We start from the raw sequence: 19,151 nt of genomic DNA, 5'->3' as shown, positions 1-19,151 counted from the left end.
CACAGCATCTCTCTCAAAGTACAGCTGCAAAACATCTCTGTCAAATACTAGATGCTTTAAAAACAAACACAGAGGTAAATTAAGACAAAGATCCTTTAGCTGCCAGGGGTGGGTATGGGTAACAAAGGAACATTATCAGAAATGTTCAGTTTCTTTCTTGCTACTCAAAGTGTGGTCCCTGGACCCAGCAACATCAGCATCACCCTAGAGTTGTTAGCAATCCAGAATCTCAGACCTCACACATGCTCTTGAGAATTTACATTTTAAGCAGATCCCTGGGAGATCTAAGGAAGACACAAGCATTGGTAGACTCCATAGTGATTAGAATTAATCTTTCCAACTTTTCCACATATTGACATGTACCAAGATGGTCACTAAGTGGGTTACATGTCTTACAGTCTCACTTCAGTAAGAGCCACTTTTAAAATACTCATTTTACTAATATGTTTTCTATTTTTGTGTAAGAGTCCAGAAGCACAGAAGGCTTCCCATCTTAAACCAAAAATGGTTGGAAAGCCACTTGGTTTATGGTGTATTATTAGTAAATGCCATTTGAGCACTAACACCTGGCAGTTTCCATTTTGTTATAGATTGTGTGTGAAATGTGGCCCATGTTTACAAAAGGTGTATAATCTAGATGTGAATTCAAGGCTAGTAGACATATACAGTAGTTAAACCACTAAATAGATTATACCATAATATGTTCTGAGGATAGACCCAGGTCTCTGGTGGAATCTGAAAGGACACTGAAACAGTTCCTCATCAAACAAGTGTCAGAAAAGCTATGTCTTTAAATATGAGAGTTGCTTACAGGTTTGCTAAGAGCCTGTGGAGTCTTCTTCTGGGCCCCACTTGGTTGCAGGGTCTCCTTGGTTCTCAGCTATAAACATAAAGATTGAGGGTGGAGTCAGATGCTAGCAACAGCAAAATGTATCAGCTGAAGGCACAGTGTTATAAATTTTTTAAAGAAAATAGTGGATAGGTGGGGGTTGGAGTGCATTTTAGGCAACCAATAGTAACCCCAAAGGACATTGCCATGTTAGAAAACAATTAAATCAGACCAAAGGGAAAAAAAGAGAAAACCCAATGAGACCATTGGTGTTCAAAATTTTAGATTTGAGTTTCAAGAAAAGATGTATTTCTGTTAGCTTTTAAGATGACAAAACTCCACAATCCTCATGAAGAAAGGTTCTCATTAGTAGTTTCTTCCTCAGTAGTCGTTTGAAAATTTAACTTTACAAAAGTGTCTCATTTCCTCAACTAATTTTAGTATGCAGTCTTTTGTTGTACCTGTGGTGACTGTTTTAGTCAAGGCTTTTGGGTTGCTAATGGCAGAATCTACCCAGGTTAGTTCAAAGGAAGAGGGCTTGATGGAAAGGAAATGGATGTCTTGTGGAGCTGGAGCCATGCTGACTTTCCTGGAGCTAGGAACTGGGGTCCTCATGGGTATTGGAGCCACTGTCACAGGATGCATGCATGTGTCCAAGCTCCCTGGTCTCTCACCTTTGCGGGGTATGGTGACTCAGCTCTAATTTCCTGCTTTTTCCTGGCCTTATAATTCTCAGGAGGGAAAATCAGAATGACTTGGTGGCTAGGCATGGGTTAGGACCCCTTTGGCCCATTAGCTGTGGTCAAGGCTCTAGCAGTTTCCTGGGAGAGGAGCAGTTATTCCAAGCCTGTCTGATAAAGTTAAAGGAGTTCAAGTGAGTGGCAGATTCCTGGGAGCTATATTTGTCATCAAGAGTCTCAGGAAAAGAAAGGGCTAAGGTTGAGATCTGGGTAGAGTGGGTGAGGACCAAGGACCTTCTTTGTGGGTGAACAGAGGAGAGAAAAGAGTATTTTATCAGAATAAGGGTACACAATCAAGAGTGATGGGAGGTAAGACGGGCACTATCCCTAGTGAAAATAAGAGGCAGTGAACGATATTGCAGGAAATTGCCCTGAAAAGTGAGGTTCCTTGTCTCCTCTCTCTGCTGGATGGAAATCTCAGGATAGCTTGGCAGTAGCACCCACCCCATAATGAAATATTGTATGTTTAATACTATTGCATCATCCTGAGCAAGGTGGGACCTTGTCTTCTCCATCATCAGGAGCTTGGTCTACAAAGGGATTTGAATATTTCTGTTTGCTGTAGAACCCCCTTCTTGAAATACTATCTCTAAAGTGAACATTCAGATGAATGAGAAGGGCTCTGTTTGCAATGAATGGGCAGTAAGGGAGACAGATGGGGTGTCTTTTCCTCTACTTCTTCTCCTTCATTCTCCAAGGCACCTCTGTTAAATCTCAGATGCTTCCTAGGAGAAGCTTTGGGAAGGCTAAGCCTGGTTACCTTTTTTGCCCTCAAAGCTCTAAAATGCCTAAAGGATAATAAGAATAACACCTTTCAAATGAGAGGTGGCAAGAAAACACAGAAGAACTATACAAAAAAGATCTTCATGACCCAGATAGCCATGATGGTGTGATCACTCACTTAGAGACAGACATCCTAGAATGCGAAGTCAAGTGGGCCTTAGGAAGCATCACTACAAACAAAGCTAGTGGAGGTGATGGAATTCCAGTTGAACTATTTTAAATCCTAAAATATGATGCTGTGAAAGTGCTGAAGTCAATATGCCAGCAAATGTGGAAAACTCAGCAGTGGCCACAGGACTGGAAAAGATCAGTCTTCATTCCAGTCCCAAAGAAAGTCAATGCCAAAGAATACTCAAACTACTGCACAATTGTACTCATCTCACCTGCTAGTAAAGTAATGCTCAAAATTCGCCAAGCCTTCCGGCTTCAACAGGCTTCAGGCTTCAACAGTACATGAACTGTGAACTTCCAGATGCTCAAGCTGGTTTTTGAAAAGGCAGAGGAACCAGAGATCAAATTGCCAACATCCATTGGATCATCGAAAAAACAACAGAATTCTAGAAAAACATCTACTTCTGCTTTATTGACTATGCCAAATCATTTGACTGTGTGGATCACAACTAACTGTGGAAAAGTCTGAAAGAGATGGGAATACCAGACCACCTGACCTGCCTCTTGAGAAATCGGTATGCAGGTGAAGAAGCAACAGTTAGAACTGGACATGGAACAACAGACTGGTTCCAAATAGGAAAGGGAGTATGTCCAGGCTGTAGATTGTCACCCTGCCTATTTAAATTATATACAGAGTACATCATGAGAAATGCTGGGTTGGATGAAGCACAGGCTGGAATCAAGATTGCCAGGAGAAATATCAATAACCTCAGATATGCAGATGACACCACCCTTATGGCAGAAAGCAAAGAAGAACTGAAGAACCTCTTGATGAAAGTGAAAGGGGAGAGTGAAAAAGTTGGCTTAAAACTTAACATTCAGAACACTAAGATCATGGCCTCTGGCATGATAAGGAAATGGCAAATAGATGGGGAAACAGTGGAAACTGTCAGACTTTATTTTTGGGGGCTCCAAAATCACTGCAGATGGTGATTGCAGCCATGAAATTAAAAGACACTTACTACTTGGAAGGAAAATTATGACCAACCTAGACAGCATATTAAAAGCAGAGCCATTACTTTGCCAACAAAGGTCCATCTAGTCAAGGCTATGGTTTTTCCAGTAATTGATGTATGAATGTGAGAATTGAACTATAAAGAAAGCTGAGTGCTGAAGAATTGATGCCTTTGACCTGAGGTGTTGGAGAAGACTCTTGAGAGTCCCTTGGACTGCAAGGAGATCCAACCAGTCCATCCTAATGGAAATCAGTCCTGAATATTCATTGGAAAGACTGGTGCTAAAGCTGAAACTCCAATACTTTGGCCACCTGACACAAAAAACTGACTCATTCGAAAAGACCCTGATGCTGAGAAAGATTGAAGGCAGGGAGAGAGGGGGATAACAGAAGATGGGATGGTTGGATGGCATCACTGACTCGATGAACCTGTGTTTGAGTAAGCTCTGGGAGTTGGTGATGGGCAGGGAGGCCTGGCGTGCTGCCGTCCATGGAGTTGCAAAGAGTCAGACACGACTGAGCGACTGAACTGAATTGAATTTCGTAATTTAAATGGTATCTGCATACACATAATCTCTTTTATCTTCATGATCTTTTATCCTGTCTTTGTCATCATCTCCCTTTTACAGATAAGGGAATTTCCTCTCAGTGGAGGTTGAATGAGTTGCCTAAAGTTGTCTTGCTGCTGAAGGCCAGAGGAGGACCTTGACTTGGTGGTTTTCCACTGGTAGTTTCCTGTTAAGAATTCTGTTACTCTTAGTTTCATAACCTTCTTTGAGTGGCCACCATATTGATGACCTATTCTAACAGCAATAAAGTTTTGTTAATTCTAACAAAAACAAAGAAAACATGAAGCTCCCAGACTTCTATAGCTTGAGTTCCTATTCTCAGGCTCACCCAAGCTGAATTAGTTTATGTAGAATGATGCAGGAAGTCCATGCTGGCCCACCTCCCTTAGTGGCTCTCTCATGCATACAGGGATCGTTTTCAGCCTGGTGACCTTCTCCAGGCTCTACTTTTCTTTGGACCAGTTTTTCTCCATGCCCCTGCATGGCATGTTTGCTATACCTCTTTGGAGAGACCATGCTTTTTTTCAATATGTTGCATGGATGTAGCTCCAACTTCTCAGCGGGAAAGTTACAGTTTGGTTATAACTAAGCTGAGGCATTCTAGTTGTGGGTCAGGTGTCAGAATTCTAGAGGTGACTGAGTCCAGCTTAGAGTATAGACTCAGTTCTTAGAATACAATCATTGTGAATTTGTATTTTGACCAGTTCAATGGCATCTTTTGTGATATTCTGTCTTGTGGACAAGACAGAAAACTGAACCCGAGCAGTTAGGAGGGCCCTGATTGGTTCTTGGATATTATGGTCTTCAAGGGGGTTATCTCTCTACCCCTGTTTCTCTCTTCACTTCCCCTGCTCTTCCCTATCACTCCTTTATTTCTCCTCCTCCTTGTCCCCTCTCTACTTTACATTTTTACACAAGTAATACACAGTGTAGAATGGACAAATGTAGAATGGAGAAATAAGAATGGACAGGAAAAAATTAAAGTTGTGCCTAATATATTACAGATTGTTTCAGACTTGTTCAGGTTGTTTTCTACTAATGACTTTATAAATATGCCACATTCAACAGATTGATGCACTTACTAACTCCTGGGGATGTAATGACAGACATGGATTTTCTGGGTCAGAAGGGATGCACTCTTATAATGGTTTACACGTATTGTTCAATTATTCCCAAAAATCTACCTGTGCTTACAGATGGAAGTGATGTGTCCAAAACATGATTTGGCCTCCAGAATTTACTGTGGTTGTTGCTTTGTTACTGGCTATGTAGGATGAGGGGAGGTGGTGATACCATTTTACCCTGAAGTAATCAATACTTGGGCACAAGGCATTAACTGAGACTGGCTGTCTGAGTCTGGTCACGAGACTGCAGACAATATAGGACCATACTTTATGAGGGATCATTGAGGCACCAAGGAATAGTTGCTAGAAAGAATATGATTCATTTCATTCAAGTATGTGAAAGGCTGTCATATCAAGAGAAATTAGATTCACCTTGTGCGGATATAAGGGCAGAATAAGTAAGGATGTTCCAGGAAGACAAGATTCAGTTTATTGTGAGAAATCCTTGAACACAGAACAGTGTGAAAATGGATTGGGTTCCCCCTGTTCATCTGATTCCCACTTCCCTCTACATCCTTGGAGATCTTCCATCAGGGGCCTCATGCTATTTGGATGAAGAGTTATGGCATGTGTGTGAAGGAATTCATTATAAGGATTTAATATTTAATTTGGAGACTTCTGAGAAAACTTAATTACTACAAGGTTGTGAACTTGAAATCATAGCTGTAGTTAAAATGTGCTCAGTCGCTCAGTCGTGTCCTTTTTGCGACCCCATGGATTGTAGCCCACCAAGCTCCTTTGTCCATGGGATCTTTCAGGCAAGAATACTGGAGTGGGTTGTTATTTACTCCTCCAGGGGATCTTCCCGAATCAGGGATTGAACCTGTATCTCCTGCTTCTCCCTGCACTGACAGGCAGATTCTTTACTACTGAGCCACTTAGGAAGCCCAGTTTATCCCAAAGCAAGAGGAAATTTTCTGCAAACACCGTATGTTCTCTTAATGTTTCTTAGAACAAGGAAGAAACTGTTGAACTTTCTGATCTCACATTTTTCTACACTCAGCTCACTGGTGAAAAAGTGCTTAGTTTTTTGATGATCTTTGATATTAGGTTCAGTTTGTGTAGTCACTGTGTGGGGAGATGATTTTTCCCATGGTTTCTGTTCTTCTTTTATTTTACACTCTTTGCCAACCCTTGGTCTCTCAGACCTTAAGGTTCACATATCTGGTGAAAGGTAAAGGGGTAGTTTTTACACACTGTTCACTTCATCTTAAAAAATTTTCAATACTGCCTTCAACACTTTCTAAGTCGAATCATACTTGTAGTGTTTCTGAATCTTGTCAGTGTTAAAAAGTTGCAGTTTTCAAAGAAATTACAAACATTTAAACCGCATTTTTAACATTTTTGACATATATTTTCTTTATTTCAAAATTGCTACTTTGAGAAGTATAAAAGTGACCAGAGGGGGTCACAACTTTCATAAGAATATCTGCAAAACTGCCCATCTGATTTTAATATTCCTGAAGCAGAACTAATTAAATAATAACCCAATTTCTTGCCCCTCAGAGCATGGTGTGGGAAATAGGGCATCACCTGGTGGCTTGGAGGGAATGCAGACTCTCTGGCTCCCCCAGCACTCCTGAGTCAGAATCTGCATTTTACCGAGTAGACCCTCCTGCAGCTCCTGGTGGATTTTCCCAGGTGACATGATCCTGCAGAACCTGGGGTCAGTCATCATCTCACGTTGGTGTTTGAATGCTTGTTAACTTATATGGTGCTATGACTGGGTTCTTTCATCTGCATGAGCCCATTTAATCCTGAGATTCGTCCTCTAAAGCATGCATTCCTAGAGGCTCAAAGAAGGTGTCCCTGGGTCTGCAAAAGTGTCATTGAGAGTTTCTGGAGTCTGTATTTTCTAAACCTTAGGCAGGAAAGTTGAGACATAGGCTGTGATGGCCTGATCAAGGGTGATATATTCCAGCAGCTCCAGCTCCTGGTGTGGGCACACCCTGTGCTTCTGGCAGCCAGGTGCCCTGTGGAGGACAGCAGAGCCACATTCAGGCCACAGAAACTCAGCCTCAGTTGCTGCTCATTCATGGTCCAGCTGTGGCTTGCTGTGCAGGCCTCGGGAGGAAGTCATCTCTGACAGAGGTCAGGAAGAGCCGGTCAAGGTCCCATGTCTCACCTGCAGGCTGGCTTCCTGGAGTCTCAGTTATAAAAGAAATTCAGGGGTCTAGGTAACAGGAGTTGCTACACCAAAGTCGTGTGTGTGTATAGCTTCAATTGCTTTAAATTTGATCATTAAAGGACTAGATATTCATTAGAAATTAGTTCAAATCTTCCAGTCTTGCAGCCTTTAGGATATACTGTTTCTGTGGATTTTAACAAGGGAAATAAAATCAATAATGATAAGTGATCTTTAATCATTACATAATATTGCCATTTTCCTGCCTATATCCCTCTGCTCTTCTTGGACGCTTAAGCATGAGTCTGTGCTTTCATATCTGGTACACCTGTGAAAATAATGACATTACCATGATAGTAAACTCACAACATGAAGATGACAGGAATCTATAATTTCCTGAAATGTGAATTGTTGTGAACCATTTTGTGGGAAAAAAAATTACAGAGAGATTATAATATGTTTGTTTAAAAAGTATCACAACAAACTTAATTTTGATAACTAAAGCAAAATTAGTATAACAACTGGGATTAATTGAAGTATTTTGCAAGTGTTTATATACTGACTTAGCACTTGGAATGAGTCTTAGATAGGATAGATCTAAAAAGAGAGAAGATTCTCAAATCCACCAACTCTTCTTGATGCTGCCACAAGATTCCCCCCATTCTTTTAAAAATCAGGGCTCAATTTCAATATCCCACCCACTGCTGTTTGGTAGAATTTTATCTCTATTTAGATATCATCCTATTTTCTCTTTCTTTACCACTGACCTCAGCTTATTTCATCTGACTCTATAGTAAATACATATAGTTTAAAAATATTGTTTTGGTTTGTTCATGAATTGTTTCTCTTAAAGGGCTTATCTGGGGAAGTAATTTCTTGTGTCCTGTTCTTGCAGGAAGAATTTTGAATCGTTTCTCTAAAGACATTGGCCATATGGATGACTTGCTGCCCCTGACATTTCTTTATTTCATCCAGGTAATGTAACAGTCCTGTCAGATTTCTCACAGGAAGAGCAGAGTCTGCTTCTCAAGGCCTTTTCACAGGGGCTGAGGGTAATCCTTTCAGCATGGCAATAAGTCCTGTTATCTTAAGTGAAAGGTCATGTTTGTAAGAGAAAGATGCAGCTGTTATTGGGAGGCTGAGTTAGCATGAGGAACACCTGGGGCAGGAGTGTCTACACAGTCACGTCAAGGTTGGTCTGAAGCAGCAACATGTTTGGGCAGTGGTTCTCCCTCTGCCTTCTAGGTATCTGTCATGAATTCCCTTTATTGTGAGGGCATTTCATAACAGAATCACCTCTCATGGAGAGATAGCCTAGATGAACTAAATTATATGTCCTATGACCACAGAAAGAGAAAGTGTTAGTTGCCCAGTCATTTCTGATTCTTTGTGACCCCATGAACTGGAGCCACTAGTCTCCTCTGTCCATGGAATTCTTCAGGCAAGAATACTAGAGTGGGTTCAGTTCAGTTCAGTTCAGTTCAGTCACTCAGTCATGTCTGACTCTTTGCGACCAACCCCATGAACTGCAGCACGCCATGCCTCCCTGTCCGTCACCAACTCTCAGAGCTTGCTCAAGCTCATGTCCATCAAGTTGGTGATGCCATCTAACCATCTCATCTGCTGTCATCCCCTTCTCCTCCTGCCTTCAATCTTTCCTGGCATCAGGGTCTTTTCCAATGAGTTAGTTCTTTGCATCAGTTGACCAAAGTATTGGAGCTTCAGCTTCAGCATCAGTCCTTCCCATGTATATTTAGGACTGTTTTCCTTCAGGATGGACTGGTTGGATCTCCTTGCAGTCCAAGGGACTCTCAAGAGTCTTCTCCAATACCACATTCAAAAGCATCAGTTCTTTGGTGCTCAGCTTTCTTTTAGTCATGCCCTTCTCCAGGGGTTCTTCTTGTGAGCCCCCAGGGAAACCCATTACCACAGAAGACAAGTATTTGTTGCACCTTTTTTTTTTTTTTTTTTTTTTTGATAAGGCCAGGTGTGGTTACTTACAAAGAAAAGATTAATAAATGATAAGTTGAAAAGTAATATCTGAACAAGGACAATAAAGAGCAGTTATTGAAGATACAAAGCCTTTAAGCCAATAATTTGAGTAAGGGATCAGAGTCATCTCAGAAAATGTCTTTTTTTTATTTTTGTAAGCATTTCCTTTCAAGTAGCAATGTCTCTGTTTTAATATGTCTTTAAAACAAAAAGATAGAAATACCACAGACATACATACCTTCTATCCAGCCTTTGTTTTGTCTGTGAACTTGAGATTCTAAAGAATGGTGTTGAGTCATCTCAGCTCTCATCTCCTCATTCAGAATGCTCATTTGGAATGCTTTTTTGTTGTGGTTTAATTCTGTCTGCTTTTTAGTGATTCAAGCTGTGGCAACTTTCCATGTGTTCATTTTGGAAGTGAAATGCACTTATCAAAAGCTACACACAGAAATGCAGCAGTGAATATCTGCACAGTGCAACCTATGGGCAAAGGCTTCCACTGTTACCAGTGAGAAGTAAGCTGAGTCTCTGAGTCAGAGTACTTTCACTGCAAAGATATATCTGCTTATTTTTTCTTTCCTGAAAACTTATTTTATAAGGTGTCCTGTTGGGTTTAGCTACATTACTCATCCCCACAAGCAGTCTTTCAGTAAAGCAGTGGCACATCTTGACAGTGATTGTTGATTACTTTGAAAAGATTTTGTGAAAGTTCTGTACCTTTGCTACTACAAACTAGGCCAAAGTTGGTTTTCCAAAGCTGGCTGGCCTGCTGTGTGCTTAGCACATGGTTGTTAGCCCTTAAAATCAGAATCAATTGCATGTTTTTGTATGACGTATAGAGGGACAGGGATAGATGCTGCCTGAATTTAGGATAAAGCATTCTCAGTAATGAGGAGAGAAAACTTCGGTTTCATTGATTTCGAATCCCAGCTCCTTTGTACTTCCATTGATATCAGTATACTAGTTCATGGTGCATGAAATAGGAAAGGTCAAATTGATCTTATCTTTGGAATATCTTATTGAATAATCTTGTTTGGTTTAGTTAATTCAAAGGTCCACCACTTTTGTCATTAGTCTCCCATAAATGTTCAAGAGTGTCATAACAGTAAGTATTTACCAAGAAGAAGCAGAGCTTGAAACAGAAAATATGGAATATGAAAATAAGCATCTCAAAAAATGTTGACTTGCTGTCATATTCCTAAGGTTGTCAATCTTTGGAAGGCCTAGAGCTGAGAAGAAAATACAGAGAGGACAAAAACTGTAGTAGGCATGAGGTTTACTGGTCATAGTATTTTTAAAAGTACATCTTCAAACAAAATAGATCTCAGATTCAATTCTCTCTGTGGCCAGAGAAAAGCAACTGTCACTTTAGCACATGTGACATCATCACCACATCTAGAAAAAAATAACACCACTCTGATACATCCTTGGATATACTAGGCTGTTCCAGTGATGAGCATGAATGGCCTCTAAGGGTCCAACTTCATGGGATTCTTAAGTCCTTTGGGCCTTAAATCTCTCCTCTCCAAATTGTTGGCACCCAGAGTACACTGAGGGTGGTAACAGTGGGCTTAGAGTTTCTATTCTATTTGTCATACATAGACTGGTAAGCACTTTAAATACATAATATCATTTAATTCTCACCACCATCCTTTTAAAGTGTTGATATATCCAAGTTTTTCCTAAGATTAAGAGTGGGTGTAGGGTCTTACCATCCCTGTCAATTTTTGAGAGAATGAGCCCTAAACCCTGTCTCAGACAACTCAATATTTGGCTAATGGGGCTTTCTGCTCTAGGTGTAGGTTGTTATTCTATGCAAACTAAAGAATTATTCTGAGTTGTGAAAATCACCTTGTACTCTAAGTGACTTTATCTTAGAATTTTTGCACTTATTCATATGGAATCATAGACTTTGGCTAGAATTCTCAAATGGTATGCTCCAAATAGGTTATAAGTATATTAAATAATGATTCCCCTTATTTCTTGGGTCATCAGGACTAGGGTCACTTGCTTCTGGGTCAGCATGTTTCTCGTGTACACATCATTGTCTCTGTGCCATAGTGAGACAGATGTGCAGAAGCATTGGCCATGGTGAGGTGGGCCATCAGACGGACCTGAAATCCAATCAGATGGGGAGAATTGTGTGTGTAGCTTGGATTAGGCTCCTTGGAATTCCTAGGAATGTGGAAGGAAGAAATGAAGTGGACTTCAAGGAAAGGATGTTTATTGTACTCAAGAAATCTTCTGTTTCCTTCTTCAAGAGTGTTGACATGTTGCTTAGATACTGTTGTTGCCTTCTACCAACTTCTGTAAAGATTTTGAGAGAGCTGCCAGTAAATAAAAGATGCACAAATGTGTATGTGTGTGTGTGTATACATATATATATATATATATATATATATATATATATACATACACACAAATATAGATGTAAACCCATGTATTGTATACATATGTTTGAATGATATAATATTTAATCCTCTGTGAGACTGGATATAGTATGATCTGCAGATAGAAAAAAAATTCTTAGAGAAAGTCTATTTGAATTGCTTCAGAATTTAGGGGCATGAAATCTGAAGGACCTAACCTAATCTAGGGAGCTTTTGAGAATAAGTTACTAGTCTATAATGGGTATTCAAGGAAAGAGCCTTGGCACGGCTCCCTGCATTTTGATCTTACCTCTGCTTCCCAGGTTATCTGTCAGGCTGGGTTAGTCATTAAAGGCTTTAAATTACATAGAAACAGATTATTGAAACTGGTGAATATTGTCCAATCAAATAGTGTGAATCTGCTAAAAAACTGTAATTTGGGTTTTTCCTAATTGATATTTCAGCAGATTTTTTCCCTGACAACCAACGATAACACTCCCAGTGACTTTACCTAAGATCAGATGTGGAAGGAGCTGGAAGGACCCCTCCCCATGAGTATGAAGGTTGTAGTAGGGTGGGATGCACAGTTACACCAGTGGTTGTTAAGAAATTGTTCATCCGTAGGTCTAATAGAAGAGAAAACAGACAGCCCTGTTTTTCCCCATTTATGATTGGGATTTATTCTTTCAGAATTCCATCCTCTTCACTTTTTTTTTTTAATATTGATACCATAACACAGATGAGAGAAACAGGAAAAACACATGGGTCTCCACATAATGCAGTTTGGTACACAAGGATTCTTGGCCACAGAGTCACAATTCTGGACATTTATTTCCTCCTCCAGACTCCTCTTCCTGCAGTGGTGGCTCTGGAATGCATGATTACAAACCATTCCTGGCTTTCTCCGTGACCTACAGTACCTTGGAAAACTCAGGATACCACTTGTCCTTCCAACTTCATGTCCTACCTGTAAATAGAAATGATAGTAATTATTTGCTCATTCACAAGCTAGTTTTGAGGATCCTCTGAGAAAGCTGATCAGGAAGAGCCATGAAATGATAAAACCCAAATCTCTGTGATACAGGCATTACCCACCAATCCATCCCTTAGAGATGCACCAGGGCCAGCGACCTTGGGTGACAAGGTAGGGAGGCCCTGGGCTGGTAAGCACGGGATTCAGGTGCTGGTGCTGAGAGGACCCAGAACAACCAGGGTTAACTCAGACAAGCATCTCAACCTTCTTATCCCAGCTTCTTTTTGGTCAGAATTTCCATTAACTGTGATTCTGACAGAATGTGGTCCACTGGAGAAGGGAATGGCAAACCACAGTATTCTTGCCTTGAGAACTCCATGAATAGTATGAAAAGGCAAAAAGATAGGACACTGAAAGATGAACTCCCCAGGTTGGTAGGAGCCAAAGCAAAAACACCACTGAGTTGAGGATGGGACTGGTGATAGAAGCAACGTTTGATGCTGTAAAAAGCATTATTTCAGAGGAAACTGGAATGTTAGGTCCATTAATCAAGGCAAATTGGAAGTGATCAAACAGGAGATGACAAGAGTGCACATATACATTCTAGGAATCAGGGAACTAAAATGGACTGGAATGGGTGAATTTAACACAGATGATCATTAGATCTACTACTGTGGGCAGGAAACCCTTAGAAGAAATGGAGTAACCATCATAGTCAACAAAAAAGTACAAAATGCAGTACTTGGATGCAATCTCAAAAATGACACAATGATCTCTACTCATTTCCAAGGCAAACCATTCAATATCACAGTAATCCAAGTCTTTGCCCTGACCAGTAACGCTGAAGAAGCTGAAGTTGAACGGTTCTATGAAGACCTACAAGACCTACTAGAACTAACACCCAAAAAAGATGTCATTTTCATTATAGAGGACTGGAATGCAAAAGTAGGAAGTTAAGAAACACCTGAAGTAACAGGAAAATTTGACCTTAGAGTACAGAATGAAGCAGGGCAAAGGCTAATAGACTTCTGCCAAGAGAATGCACTGGTCATAGCAAACACCCTCTTCCAACAACACAAGAGAAGACTACACATGGACAAGTAGTCGTGTATGCATGTGAGAGTTAGACTATAAAGAAAGTTGAGTACAGAAGAATTGATGCTTTTGAACTGTGGTGTTGGAGAAGACTCTTGAGAGTCCCTTGGACTGCAAGGAGATCCAACTAGTCCATCCTAAAGGAGATCAGTCCTGCGTGTTCATTGGAAGGACTAATGTTGAAGCTGAAACTCCAATACTTTGGCCACCTGATACGAGGAGCTGATTCATTTGAAAAGACTCTGATCCTGAGAAAGATGGAGGGTAGGAGGAGAAGGGGATGACAGAGGATGAGATGATTGGCATCACTGACACAATGGACATGGGTTTGGGTGGACTCAGGGAGTTGGTAATGGACAGCGAGGCCTGGCGTGCTGTGGTTCATGGGATCACAAAGAGTCGGACATGACTGAGCGACTGAACTGAACTGAATTGTGATTACTGCCTGCAGATCATTCATGCCACTCTTTCTATTTGTTAAACAAGCCTGCAAAATCAGTCATAAGTCTTGGAATTGTCTAAAAATATTCAGGTATTCCTCCCTGTGTTTCCCAGCACTCTGTGTCTTGTGAAAATCATCATGAATTTGTATTCACCTGAGACAAACTTCAGAGACTCTGGCCCAGACTGGGTGAATCTGCATGTCCCCACCACCCCACCCCACTTTTGTAGCAGGCAGATGCTAAATGTTTATCACATTCTTATTACCTGATACTGTCCACCAGGGTATCATACTTTTCCTGATTAAGATAGATGCTTAAGTAGCATCAACCAATCATTTTGTTTTCTATTCTACCTGCTATCTTTTTGGACCAAGATGATTTCCCAATATAAAATCATCTCATGGGATAATGTGATGATTAATAGAATGTTCATGGAACTCTTAACGTGGTGCCTTACATATAACAAACACCTTGTAAATGGCATCTGTTGTCATTATAATTGTTAACCTTTGGAATTGTCATTTTAAATACTTAGTCTGAACTTTTCCAGTCTTGTGGCCACTGATGAGTTTTCCGAATTTGCTGGCAAATTGAGCGTAGCACTTTAACAGCATCATCTTTTAGGATTTGAAATAGCTCAACTGGAATTCCATCATCCCCACTCAGCAGTGACCACAGGACTGGAAAAGGTCAGTTTTCATTTCAATCTCAAAGAAAGACAATGCCAAAGAGTGTTCAAACTACTGCATGATTGCACTCATCTCACATGCTAGCAAAGTAATGCTCAAAATTCTCCAAGCCAGGCTTCAACAGTACATGAACCATAAACTTCCAGATGTTCAACCTGGGTTTAGAAAAGGCAGAGGAACCAGAGATCAGATTGCCAACATCTGTTGGATCATCTTAAAAGCAAGAGAGTTCCAGAAAAACATTTACTTCTTCTTTATTGACTATGCCAAAGCCTTTAACTGTGTGGATCACAGCAAACTGTGGAAAGTTCTTAAAGAGATGGGAATACCATACCACCTGACCTGCTTCCTGAGAAATCTGTATGCAGGTCAAGAAGCAACAGTTAGGACTGGGCATGGAACAACAGAATGGTTCCAAATTGGGAAAGGAGTATGTTAAGGCTGTATATTGTCAACCTGCTTATTTAACTTATATAGAGAGTACATGATGCGAAATGCTGGGCTGGATGAAGCACAAGCTAGAATCAAGATTGCCAGGAGAAATATCAAGAACCTCAGATATGCAGATGACACCACCCTTATGACAGAAAGTGAAGAAGAACTAAAGAGCTTCTTGATGACAGTGAAAAAGAAGAGTGAAAAAGTTGGCTTACAGTGTAAGAGGGTTCCCTTTTCTCCACACCCTCTCCAGCATTTATTGCTTGTAGACTTTTGGATAGCAGCCATCCTGACTGGAAATAGAACTGCCATATTACCCAGCAATACCACTTCTGGGCATACACACTGAGGAAACCAGACCTGAAAGAGACACGTGCACCCCACTGTTCATTGCAGCACTGTTTATAATAGCCAGGACATGGAAGCAACCTAGATGCCCATCAGCAGACAAATGGATAAGGAAGCTGTGGTACATATACACCATGAAATATTACTCAGCCGTTAAAAAGAATTCATTTGAATCAGTTCTAATGAGATGGATGAAACTGGAGCCCATTATACAGACTGAAGTAAGCCAGAAAGATAAAGAATTACAGTATACTAACACATATATACGGAATTTAGAAAGATGGTAACGATGGCCCTATATGCAGGGCAGAAGAAGAGACACAGAAGTACAGAACAGACTTTTGAACTCTGTGGGAGAAGGTGAGGGTGGGATGTTTCGAAAGAACAGCATGTATATTATATGTGGTGAAACAGACCACCAGCCCAGGTGGGAGGCATGAGTCAAGTGCTCGGGCCTGGTGGGCTGGGAAGACCCAGAGGAATCGGGTGGAGCGGGAGGTGGGATGGGAGACCGGGATGGGGAATACGTGTAACTCTATGGCTGATTCATATCAATGTATGACAAAACCCACTGAAAAAAAAAATTAAAAAAATAAATAAATAAAATTAAAAAAATAAATAAAAATAAGGTAGAAAATTAAAAAAAAAAAAAGTTGGCTTAAAGCTCAACATACAGAAAACTAAGATCATGGCATTCAGTCCCATCATTTCATGGCAGGTAGATGGGGAAACAATGGAAACAGTGACAGACTTTATTTTTGGGGGCTCCAAAATCACTGCAGATGGTGACTGTGGCCATGAAATTAAAAGATGCTTGCTCCTTGGAAGAAAAGCTATGACCAACTTAGACAGCATATTTAAAAGCAGAGATATTACTTTGTTGACCAAGGTCCATCTAGTCAAAACTATTGTTTTTCCAGTAGTCATGTATGAATGTAAGAGTTGGATTTTAAAGAAAACTGAGCTTGGAGAATACTCTTGAGAGTCCTTTGGACAGCAAGGAGACCAAACCAGTCAATCCTAAACGAAATCAGTCCTGAATATGCATTGGAAGGACTGATGCTAAAGCTCCAATACTTTGGCCACCTGATTCAAAGAACTGATTAATTGGAAAAAGACCCTGATGCTGGGTAAGATTGAAGGCAAAAGGAGAAGGGGGTGATAGGGGATGAGATGGTTGGATGGTATCACTGACTCGATGGACTTGAGTTTGAGCAAGCTCCAAGGGTTGGTGATGGACAGGGAAGCCTGGCATGCTGTAGTCCATGGGGTCACAAAGAGTCAGACATGACTGAGCAACTGAGTTGAACTGAATTGAATACTTAGTGTAATGATAGAAAGATGGCTGTATGTTTGGGGTTTAAATGTGTCATAATGACTCATGACATAGGCTTCCCAGCTCTGTGACTTGGTTTCCATTTCCATCAAGTTGCTTCTCCTCACCCTGTGCCTCACTCCTCCATTTCTAAAATTAGATAATACTGTTACTAGATATTTTACACTGAATTTGTAATTAACCACTTCTTTATCCCTGCATGCATAGCTAAGGCTTCTGGATTCCTCATCTGTGATACCTGCTCACTCATCTCTCTAGTAACACATGCTGACTCCTGATAGTTTGGGATTCAACTCCTACTCTCTGAACTTCAGATATTCTCATCTGTTAAAACTAGTCATGCCTGCCTCAAAGGATTACTGAGTGTATCATAAGAACTGATACCTAGAAAGTTCTTATCAAAGTGTTGGTGCATGCAACAAATATCATGAGGGCCGCCTATAAGCATGTTTATTTGGAAGGGAAAGCATTCCTTGCTGTTCCAACAAGTTTTTCAAGGAAAGGAGTTTAATCCTAACAGAGCAAATCATTAAAGTTTATCTTTGTAAAGTATCCTTGACATGAAGGCCTCTGTATTTTTGCTATTTCAGACATTTCTACTTGTGATTGGTGTGGTAGGTGTGATGGTGGCTGCAATTCCTTGGATTGCTATACCTGTGATTCCCCTTGGCATCCTTTTCTTTGTTCTTCAGCAATATTTCTTACAGACATCACGAGATGTGAAACGCCTGGAATGTACAAGTGAGTACCTGGGCTCTCAGTTTGGGATGACAGTGCATGCTGGCTTCTGTTTGTACCACAATTAACCAGACCCCTGAAATTCTGCAGTCTCTGTCTTGTGAAATTTCTCACCGTGTTAACATCACGTGATTGAATGTTCTGGCCCCTTTGAATCAGTGTGGACCCTTTGAATCTGGCCGCTTTGAATCCTTAAAGCAAATGGAGGTGATGGTGGGTCAGCTGCAGTTTGCATTTTAGCACAAAGAGGATGGATGTGAGCACCACGAGGACACAGACCATTTCTGTCTTGTTCATGACATACTTCCTAACAGAGTACCCATTCTTTTAATACTTTTCTTAAAAGTATTTCATCATGTTGGATGTAATATAGAAGGAATTAATTAGAAGGAACTAATATAGAGAATTTTTCTTCTCCTGAAGTTACCAGACATGACAAGGAAAGGAAAAGATTAGGAAAAGGAAAGGAGACCTCAGGAAATACGTGTCAGAAGTGATATATTTGAAAAATACATTGTTTAACACGTTCAAGTAAGTTGTAATTGCTAAATGTATTGAAAAGATGTGTGTTAGTCATCAGTTATGTCGACTCTTTGCGACCCCATGGACTGTAGCTCACCAGGCTCCTTTGTCCATGGATTCTCCAGGCAAGAATACTGGAGTAAGTAGTCGTTCCCTTCTCCAGAGGACCTTCCTGACCCAGGTGTTGAATCCAGGTCTCCTGCATTGCTGGTGGATTCTTTAATGTCTGAGCCACCAGGGAAGCCCTGTTGAAAAGATAAGCCCTGTTATTTTCAGGTTTGTTCTTTATCATTATCAGTATTTGGAGTGATACCACACTGCTTGTGTACCCCTTTCTCAAAACTATTTATATAAATTATGCTGAAAATAATCCCCTATGAGGACACAGGATGGGGATCTGTTCAGTATGCATTTAGTTGATTACTCCATACACCTTCCTAGTTTTAGAATAATGGGGAACAGGGACTTCCCTGGAGGTCCTGTGGTTAAGACTCTGTGCTTCCACTGTGGGAGCCACCACTTCAGTCCCTGGTTGTGGAACTAGATGCTGCAAGGTGCAGAAAAAAACAATGGGGAACACATTTTGTGATTAATTATTCTATTCTACAGGTAATCACAGATGATGAAAGAATCAAATTTATGTCATTCTTAATGCATACATTTTATCAATATTAAAAAATAATAAGGAAAATACATTGTTACATATTTTTTAAGTTATAAAAACAATAGCTAAAAAGTAAGGAGGCAATATGTTTGTAGCAGAGACCTCAAACATGAATAATTATTGCAAATTAATACCAAATTTACTTTCTAGAAACCAAGCCAAGAAGAGGAGCATATTGAATCCCATGGTTCTCTGTACCTACTAAATGGAAAAAAGTCTCAGTTCATCCAGTCAAAGGAGGTTTTTTG

At 40.5% G+C, this 19,151-nt stretch overlaps 1 protein-coding gene across 1 annotated transcript in view; it reads left to right on the top strand.

Annotated features, from left to right (window-relative positions):
* Positions 1-19,151, top strand: part of LOC136144154 (ATP-binding cassette sub-family C member 4-like) — a 203,580-nt gene that overhangs the window by 105,668 nt on the left and 78,761 nt on the right. The window contains 2 exon segments of the mRNA XM_065901812.1: positions 8,192-8,271; positions 17,570-17,720. Coding sequence (XP_065757884.1) covers positions 8,192-8,271; positions 17,570-17,720 — 231 coding nt within the window.

This window comes from Muntiacus reevesi, chromosome 11, assembly GCF_963930625.1.
Source record: "Muntiacus reevesi chromosome 11, mMunRee1.1, whole genome shotgun sequence".
Classification (NCBI taxonomy): domain Eukaryota; kingdom Metazoa; phylum Chordata; class Mammalia; order Artiodactyla; family Cervidae; genus Muntiacus; species Muntiacus reevesi.
The sequence above is the reverse complement of the archived record's forward strand: the minus strand, read 5'-3'. Positions and strand labels throughout refer to the sequence as shown.